The following is a 9,685-nucleotide window of genomic DNA, read 5'->3' on the forward strand; positions in this document are numbered from 1 at the left end:
AAAGGATGACAAGGACTGGGAGGGGGGCTATACCCAAAGGGCACCCAACCCAATCTTACGYAGCCCATCACTCACCATACATTGACTTATCTGTAAAGTTTCCTTTACCCTAAATTATCCTCTGGGATCTAATGCAGCACTGACTAGCTRGGAAAAGGGCCTCCTGCAATGCACTTGGGCTGAAATGCCTGGTTAGGAAGCAACATTTCTGGTGCTGCATCTTCTTTGTCACACCTGTGTGGCAGCTCAGTCCCCAAATCTTATGGCTCAATGAAGTCCTTTCACCTYCAGGCAAAACAAGCAAACAAAAACACCCCAAACTAAAAGCCCACCTGCTTAGTCCAGCTATACCAATATGGGAGCCCAAGGGGTCCCTTCCCACAGCTCCTAGGCAGCTGGATTCCCTGTGTCTCCCTGGCAAACAGCATCAGCTGCTCCAGCTTCCTTGAGGACATCAGCAAGGAAAACTAGTTGTAGGAATTTTTGTGCCACGCAGKAGTCCCCGGCCTTGATCACTGCCCAAGCTGTATAACCTCAACCCTGCTCCGAGATGATAGAATTCACTGTTCCCAAAAGGGGAAAGAGTGAGAAATTCAACCAATCCAGGGAACTAGTAATTAAGGTCTTGGGAAAAAAAACACTGAGTCAGTAATAACCGACCATTTTTGGCCAATGAACCATGGCTGAATCAATGAACCTTAGTATTTCTAACAATATATCCAAGTAAAACTGTTTTATAAGGTCCTGGGCTCTGCTGCAGATTACTTACCACAGCCTCAGGGACCAGTTTGGATAGCGCAAGTTTAAAGGGACAAAGTGTAGAAATTACTGGAAGAAAAGAGTTATAAGAACTTGTTGTAAAGAGGAAAAAGGCCCAAAACTGCAATCCAAGAATTTTAAAGAGATAAAAGGAAACTAATAGGTAGCACAAACAAATGGAGTTGCAAAATTAATTCCAACAAGATCTTAATTGTTCTACAAAGGCACTAACAGAGGAAAACAAAGTGTGGGGCTGTTAATCAGGAAGGAAAACACAGCACATGGCAGAAGACAGCCTCCTCAAAGCCTTCTTTGCCTTGTACTTAAGCACTTAAGGATGATTTTCATCAAGGACTGATCTTTCTTAAACCTTTAAATCTTTTGTTTTCAGCCTGTTCTGTCTTTTTTTGGGTCCCCTTGTTAAATGTGCTTTTCTACAGATTAATCGTAAGTGGATGTTTAAGGTTGAGCAATCTGAACCTCAAGGAGCTGCCTGTCAGCACCGTCTCAGCAGGGTGAGGTGGTCAGACCTGCCACCGTTGCTTTGCAGAGGCAGGATCACAGCTCCTGGGAGCTAATTCAGGTTGCTCATGTTCATGCCTTTCACCATCACGGAGCTGATTTTTSGAAGTCTCCATTTATGAGCATCACTGTTCACCTTTAAGTCTCACCACAAAGCTGGCAGCAAGTCATCCGCCTAAAGCAGAGSACACACTAAAACGCAAACTCTCCATGAAGATCAGTTCTCCTTAAATAAATGAAGTAGGATCCATACATAACACAGCTAATTAAGGATGACTTTTATTGCTCTGGCAAAGGGTTGGAAAAAAAAAAAGCAAGGTGGTCAAGATTTAGGGAAAAGAATCATAAACTGAGGCATGGCCAAATGTAGAGGATGACTCAGCCTTCCAGGAACAAAATTGGTGAGGGGAAAAGAACAGTATGAAAGACAATCAGACCCACGCCTGAGTCACGGGGAAAATAAAGAGTGAGAATCACAGAAGTACCATCGAAGCAGGAGTTTTTCCAAGATYTTCCTAGCAAAGAGGTAGGTAAGAAAAGACGGAGCAAGAAACAGGAGCTGAGGATAGCAGAAAACATTCCCTCCATCAACCACTCTTTCAGAAACAGTTGAAACAGGAGCAGAGAGATGTCATGAGAACGTGGATGGGGAGGAGCTGCAGAGGATTAAAAGATAGTTGAAGAACTATTATATATGGGTTTTGGATTGCTACAAGGATCCCCAAAAGAGAAAAACAATTGGTCTAGACTAGAAATGACTAGACTAGACATGAGGGCAGCTCAGCTAAAGCACCACCTGACTTCTGCAACTGTACAGAAGAAAGAAAAGCTTCTTCAAAATCATTCACCCCAAGCCCACTGCTGAGTTTCCTAGTTGTTGGTACTCACCATGCCCATTGCAGTAATAGATCCACTTCTCCCTGTTCTGCGTCGGGGTTGTGGATTTTTTCATGATAGCCTTTTCCACAATGGCACTGGGATCTTGCCTAGGGCCCTTCTTCAAAGTTCGTGAGCTCTTCCTGACGCTGCAGACGACTATAACGACGAGGACCAGCAGGAGGAAGAGGACGATCATCCAGGGCAAGTGTTCGTTGATGTCGAAGTGCTTGTGGGGGCTCGGCGGCCCTCTCCTGGGGGGCCTGTACGGGATGCTGGACTTTTCACTGCTCGTCATCTCCATGGACGGCTGCTTCTCRAGCGCTTGGCTAGTGTGCTTGTGCCGGTAGTTCTGCACGCGGCTCGCGGCRCCGGCGTCCGCGAGGATCCCCTTGGCACCGTCCGTGTCATTCACGGAGGTGTCGTTGTAGTACCCAGGCAGCTCCGCCGTGCCATTGTATGCGGGTGCTGTGGGAGAGGGAGCAAAACCGGGAGCGGAGGAGTTCACACCTGGGAAAAGAAGAGAGCACTCAGTGCCACGGCACCGGAGACACGGGGCAGCCTCATGCCATGGCCCAAGAACCGTCCGGGCATCTGCTCTGCCACGAGACCGAAACTCAATGCCAGGCAGGTAGAAGGTAAAGAGGTTAAGTTAAGGTTTACAGGTGGCTACAGTTACAGAGTTAAGTTCAGACAGAAATGACCTTTTCTGCTTAAGGTTAGTGGCAGCTTTTGAAAAGTGATTAAAGGGATGCTGTCAATYTGCACTTGATCCAAAATCACTATTTTATATATTTTTTTCTAAAAAAGTGTGGCTAGGTTTTATTAACATTAATTTTATTTTGATTCTTGGAAGTTTGGGTGAGAAACACCTGGCAAAAATCTCTACTGGATACTGAAAGGAGCTGATGAGTTTTCTTAAAGCAGCACAAGCATCAGCTCAGCACAGGTTGCAGAGGTATCAACTGCATTTCTGAAATGACATGAGCTACCCAACCTCTGCTAAAAATCTTTACTGAGTTTTCTTATCAATAAATTATGCTTTAGTGAGAGCTCTCAAGTCCTAGTGAGTCATGTAACCCAAAGCCTGGTGAGAAGATGAAGAGCTGCTGCAGCAAGAACTAGAGCCTACTTTGGAAAAGAGCCTTTCAAAGGCTGGCTCATCCCAAACAAGACTGAGAGAGGGTGTTAACATCTACGAAGTGACTTTGCCTCAACTTAGTTGCCCAAAATATTCCAGACAGGTCACCAAAAGGGCAAGAAACTTCTACCTGATTGCCTACAGTTAATTTCAAAGTTTGGGAATATCTTCCCCTCCTCTCTGAATGTCTTATCAACATCATATCAAGCTTTGAGACCTAACAAACTGGAAGCACTGGAGTTCATTATCATTAATATTTCTCTGCAATTGTATTTCTAAGGCTTGAAGGCCTCTAAAAACTGCATTTGGTTGTTAAAATGCCCATTTGAGACACCTTAAAGAGGTTCTTCCCTTCGAAGAACTGAGTACCACCTCAAATAAGATCATTTCCTATCCAAATAGTTTCAAAAAAAAGGCTGTGATGATATATCATATCTAATTAAGCTTGAGAATGTCAAATTAAATCCAATTTACCCCACAATTGACAACTAATGAACATCTTGGGAGGTTTAAAAAAAAAAAAGCTATGCAGTCTAGGTTCCTCGATCTCTGTTCTGGCAACACTTCAATTTATATATATAAATAAATGTGTGTGTATATATATATATACACATACACATATATATATGGGCACCTATTTGTTGGCATGGTACACATGGCAGGGAAAGCACTGCATGAAAGCAATGAACCCATCAGGAAACCTGCCCATTGGAGAGAAGATTCCTTTTCTCCCTCCCAGGTCTCTGTTGCACCAGGTCTCTTCTCAAGTTTAACAAAAATGCACAAATATTTGTACCAGCACAACTTACAGATGTGAAAGGGGCTGAGGAAAGTAATGTTCATTTAGTCCAAATGGTAGCATAGCCAAAAGTTTGACCAAAATTGAAGTCTTGGTGAAAATATTTTTAAATGCAGTTTAGTAGAAATAAGGGCAAACTGATATACTCTGCAGCTTGCTCTAGCCAAAAACCAAAGCATCAAGTCAAGTTCTTTAACAGCATAGCAACATTCACAAACAGCAGCCTCAACTGAGGTGAGAATGCAATCCTGTGACTAAAAATATAGCTATATTTCATCAGCTGCCATTACCTTTGGGAGGGTAAGAAGTTGACRGAACTTCATAGGGCTCTCCACCAGCTTCTGGGTTTGATGAAGACGAAGATGCATTAGGAAGAGACGCTGGAGAACCGCAGACGTTGTCACTCTCTTTCGTCCCTGGCTTGACCACCACCATGTTTTTCCCAAAGCAGTCAGTGTATGTTTTGCACTTCATCACACTGGAAGGCACATCAGAAAAGGTCCCACGAGGGCACGGCTTGCACCTAACGTCTTCCGTCTCGGTTCCTTTCTTGCGGACGCCCCAGCCGACTGGGCACACGGTATAAGGGATGCAGGTGTCATTAGTCTGAAACGTGCCAGACAGGCAAGTGCACTCACGGTCAGTCAAGGCAGTACAATGAGTTTTCTCAATCATTGGCAGTTCGCAAGGTTTCCTACAAGCGTGGCATCGCTCTATGCCGTTCTCATGCTTGGTAAAAGTCCCATCCGGACACGGGCTGCACTCTCTTAAGGTACTCTTTGTACAGTGCTTAGACACGTAGGTCCCTGCGGGACATTTGTCGCAGATGAGCTCTTTGTTAGTGGCACGGTCGAGGTGGCGGTACTTGCCAGAAGAGAGGCTTATGGCATTCTGTTCGGAGGTCAGTTTTGACTGAGCATCAGCAGTGCCGAGGAGCATGAGCAACTGCAAGACAAYGGAACGTGTTAGTCAACAAGAGCACGCAAGTGGAGTCCTCTCCTTGGAAAGAGCATTGCCATTCCCTTCTAGGATTACTAAGATCATCATCCCAGGCTTTGGAATCTGGGAGAAGATCTTTCAGCTCTCCAGCATCATGGTGGAGGACAGCAAGCTGCCCGGACACTTAGCCAGCACCTGGATAGACTGACTTTGCTATGAAGACGTTAAGAGCTGGCTACAATTACAGGTCTTAAACTCGATATCAGGCTTCTCAGAGAGACAAAGCATCATTTACACTGCAACCCTACCAGGACAGTAAATACTACTAGCTGTGTTTCAGCAGTACGTGCCACCCRGCCACCACAGGAGGGTTCAGACCAGCTTTGCATTTCAAGGGTGAGAGGTTCAGCAGGAACCCAACAACAGTCAAGYATTTGATGAGAAGACAGAAAAAACACTGTCGGCAGCTCTAACCCGTAAAACTTTCTTCCTCTATGTTTGCTAATCTGCTGTTTTCAAAGAGTTACCTTTTAAACTAACCCAAGACAGGAAGAAGCCCAGCCCAGCCCAGCGTGTGTTACCAGACCATTTCTCAGCTGCTCCACCTTCCTCCTATCTATACAGTGGCTTCCACAGTTCAGAACTTTGGCAGGGCAGCAAGAATTTTCTGCCTTGAGTTTCCAGCCACATCTGAATTTACTTCAAGCTGAATGGTTTTGCAACAGGAGGAAATTTTTTTAAAAAAAGGTTTTTTTAAGGGCTTTTAGGGGCCCTGATGTAATGTTGTTCCTCATTGCATCATACACAGGTAAATGGTCTCTGCCTCATTTCCAGCCAAGCTCCTGGACACTAAATGGCACCCATCTGGGTTTGGCTACATTCCAGCAAGAGAAGTGTTTGTCTCTGTACCTATTACCAATTTCAYGGTGTTATTCCATGGTATTAATTCTTTCACATCAATTCCAGCAAGCTGCTCCAACTCCCCAAGAGAAGCCTGGCAAGTAGGTCCCCATTTCCCCCAGAAAACCTCTACTCTACAGATTTTACATCAACCAATACCAACAGGGATAATATCCTGGGAGCAAATGACACATCAAGGAAAGGCTGTAACAACCGTCACCTTAAACACAACATAAAACACATTTCCACATTTCATAGCTGAAGGCGAAGACTTCCAGGGGGTAGGAAAAGGAATCAACTAACATTACCTTGAATTTCCAGCAGGGATTTCTTAGACCAAAATCACAAACACATTTTAAAAGAAGCTGTGATCAGGACCAAAGGCCCTGCAGCTTCTCCAACCGGMCGACTGAGGACACGAACCGCTTAGCTGTGCTATGCAGGACCTGGGGCTTGCTCTGCCTCCTATTCTGGGACACCAGCCAAGGAGAATATATTCAAAAAAAGCCTCCCGACAACATGACTCTGCAGAACACGCAGCAGCAGGGCAGCAAGCCCTGCCGCATCACTTTTGGTGCAGTCACTTGCTTCCTGGAAACACATGCTCTGGCAGCACATCGCTGTTCCACCTGCTAAATAATTTACAGCCCAGGATTTGTACAAAACACTATTTTTTCCCCCTCTCCATGAAGGAGCAATTAAAGAGCAGTTAGAAGGAGACAAGACTGCAGGAGCTGACACGGATGCTGCAGTGGCCAGGCCGACTGTTGCCTGTTAAATTAAAATGSAAAGCAGGACTGCAAAGGCTCATGCGATGCAGTTCCCCCCTCTCTAAAGACAATCTCTGAAGTGCTTAGCCAGCTCTAAGAAACCTGCCACCCGTAATCCCCATGACGCAACCCCGAATTAGGAAGCCAGATGCAACAGGGCTCGGTCTCCGGAGGGCTCGTGTGGAACGAGCGCTGCTTCCCGCCAGGCTGGTAACACAGAGAGCACCGGGGCGGCTGGTGCCCCTCCACTGCAGCCCCTTCTGCCAGCAGGACGCAGGCAGAGCTCCAAAACAGGTTAACCTGGGTGAAAACTTCTGGCCCTACCTCACTCGAAGCACAACCTGTCCATCTGTGGAGGCTTTCGAGCATCAAGGAGGCTTGAGATCCACTGAACATCTCCACAACAAACATCTCCAGATGTTTTGCAAACATCTCCAGATCTTCAGCTGCATTAGCACTTCTGAGCTTAGGGATAAGAGCAGTTCACAGTGGGGAAGGCTACAAGGGGTTGGACAACTGGTATTTAATTGCCTTTGTGCTTGCTTGTAAAAATATGTATATAAATAATAAAATAAATAAAATCCAGCAAGTGAGAATTAGCTGTCACCACTCAGATCTCTGAAGGCAACAGAAGCAGGAGGACGCCTTCAGTAACAAGGTGACTGAAACCAGTGCAGGACAGCACTGAGGACCACATCTTATTTCAAGCAGTTCTGAACATTAATGAGTCTCACAGCAAAAACACTTGCCAAGGAGAGCCAAGGATYCCAGGGCTCATCTCCAGCTCCACGGTGATTCCAGGCACCAGAATGGYGCTTGTGTCAGCAAAGACACATCCCTGACACATCCTACGCCAGCACRTAGAGGTCTACAGCATGAAGAAAGCAGAGGGGGAGTCTTGGAAACAGATGGGGCAAAGGAAATAAGAGTGACAAAACCTCAAGCAAGGGGGCATTGCCCAACTCGCAGCCACCAAGGTTGGTGACTGTGGCCCTCTCCATGCCAGTGTTTTGTTTCATCACCCTCTTTAAACAAGACTGGTGTTGTCAAATGAATGTAATGTTGACTGGGCCTAAACGGGCCCAAAGGGCAGCTTGTAGAGGAAAACGTTTTGGCAGGGCCACTGGCTCCAGGGATGACCACGCTGAGGATACAACAGCCCCATCAGGACCACAACAGCCCGATCAGGACCTGAATGTGCCCCAGACCCTGGTAAGCCCGGCAGCAACAGCAACCCAAAACTGGCAAGACAAGAGGAACCCACAAGTCCTGACACAGCGCAACACCCCAGGACAGCCGTCACCTCGGCCGAGCGTGGGGCCCCCAACTAGGGGTCCTGCAGGGAGGATCAAGGCAAGAACAGCTTAGGAAAGATGCAACGAGAAAGGAAGGCACAAGCCACCGCACGGAGGGCACGCATGAAGCACGGCCACGGAGAGCTGCTCGCGTGCAGACACCGTGTCAGTGCCTGACTGCCACTCCAGGAACCGCTTCCCAGAGAAAGCAGCAAAATTCCGCAACTCCCGGCTGCAATCACAGCTCCCAAGCACTTCCCACACCCGAGCGAGCTGGGAAGAGGAGAGATGTCAGAACCAAATCACTCATTCCCCAGAAGTTTATTACAACGGGGGTCTCCAGGACCAATTTTTTTCTTCCTTAGAAGCAAGGCGGAACTTCCACTGGTTTGGAAAGAGATGTGGGGAACGTGCCAAAACGGCAGCCAGGGCTCGTCCGCTCCACACCGAGGGAAATGCAGCAGCTGCACTGACGGATCCCTGTTGGAAAGGCGGCTGCATCTCCAGCGGGGGCAGCCCAGACGCACCATAAATCACCCCTTCTTCGCTCATCCTGCTAAAAAGCTGTTGATATTCCCAAGCTTCTCAAATCCCAGGGAGGCACTGGAGAAACCAGCTCCAGTGTGGAAACTSAAGCATCCGAAGCTGCTTTTCCCAGGTCTGGGGCAAGGGAAGCAGCGACAAACCCTCGTCGTACACAGCCACCGAGGGCAGGGAAAGGCCCACGCGGGTCAATCCGCGTGCCCTCATGTTGGTCTTTCCAAAGGCTTTAACTCCTTGCGAGCCAAAAGACCCCAAGAATTACATAATACGGCTCATATATATAAATTGTAAAATGTATATATACATAAGCCATTTTATATATATATATAAATATATATATATATATATATTTTTTAGGCAAATACAGACATATCCCTCCCATTTAATTCGTTATTTCACCCTGGTATTTCAGAGCAACCCTCAGCACCCGAGCCCCGTTTCAAGCCAGTATCAGTGGAGTCCGGGTGCGATCCTGACATCCAAGCACCAGCACCCAATGCTTGGGACTAGATACCCGGTTAACACCCTCCCTGCTCCCATGGTTTCTGTTGACTCGGATTCCCGCTGAGCCAGTGGCCGCCTGCCGAAACCCCCCTGGGCTCCGGAGCGGGTACGATTCGGACGCGGTGCTTCCAGGTGCTGGCGGTTATTGCGTATCAGGTGCACCAGAAGGCCGGGATCTGGTCCCAAAGCGGAGTGCCCTGTGCTGCCACCTGCCCTTGGGGGGCACCGGGGATGCAAAGCGGGTTCCCCCGGGCACTGCGGCCCCCGGGCACCGCAAACCCGGCACAGTGAGGGGCGACRGGCAGCGGGGCGCCCCGGAGGGACCCCCGCCCCGTGACCCCCCCACGCGGCCACTCCGACCCCCTTCCCCAGCGCATCGGGTCCTGCCAGATGCAGGAGCGCTCGCGACACCCTCGCGGTGCGCGAGTCCCGCCATCGTCCCCCGCCCAGCGCTCCCCCGGCGCAGCCGCTCCCGCCGCCCTCCCCAACGCACCGGCTCCCTCCATCCCCCCGCCAGCGGCACCGTCCCCCCCATCCCCGCTTACGCAACCGCCCCCGCCGCCCGCACTCACCGCGAGCAGCGCGGCGGCGGCGCCCATGGTGGCGGGAGGCGCCCGCCGCAGCGGCGGCCACGCGC

General features: G+C 48.6%; 1 protein-coding gene across 1 annotated transcript in view; it reads right to left on the reverse strand.

Annotated features, from left to right (window-relative positions):
* The window catches only part of TNFRSF21 (TNF receptor superfamily member 21), a 35,505-nt gene extending 25,830 nt beyond the window's left edge, over positions 1-9,675 (reverse strand). Inside the window, exons 1-3 of the mRNA XM_026044874.1 lie at positions 9,621-9,675; positions 4,388-5,042; positions 2,170-2,667 (exon numbers count right to left, since the gene is read on the reverse strand). Of these exons, the coding sequence (XP_025900659.1) occupies positions 2,170-2,667; positions 4,388-5,042; positions 9,621-9,647 (1,180 nt within the window). The 5' untranslated portion in view covers positions 9,648-9,675. The remainder of the gene's footprint in view (positions 1-2,169; positions 2,668-4,387; positions 5,043-9,620) is intronic.
* Positions 9,676-9,685: the final 10 nt, after the last annotated feature.

This window comes from Nothoprocta perdicaria, unplaced genomic scaffold (assembly GCF_003342845.1).
Source record: "Nothoprocta perdicaria isolate Ctin4 unplaced genomic scaffold, notPer1 scaffold_39, whole genome shotgun sequence".
NCBI lineage: Eukaryota > Metazoa > Chordata > Aves > Tinamiformes > Tinamidae > Nothoprocta > Nothoprocta perdicaria.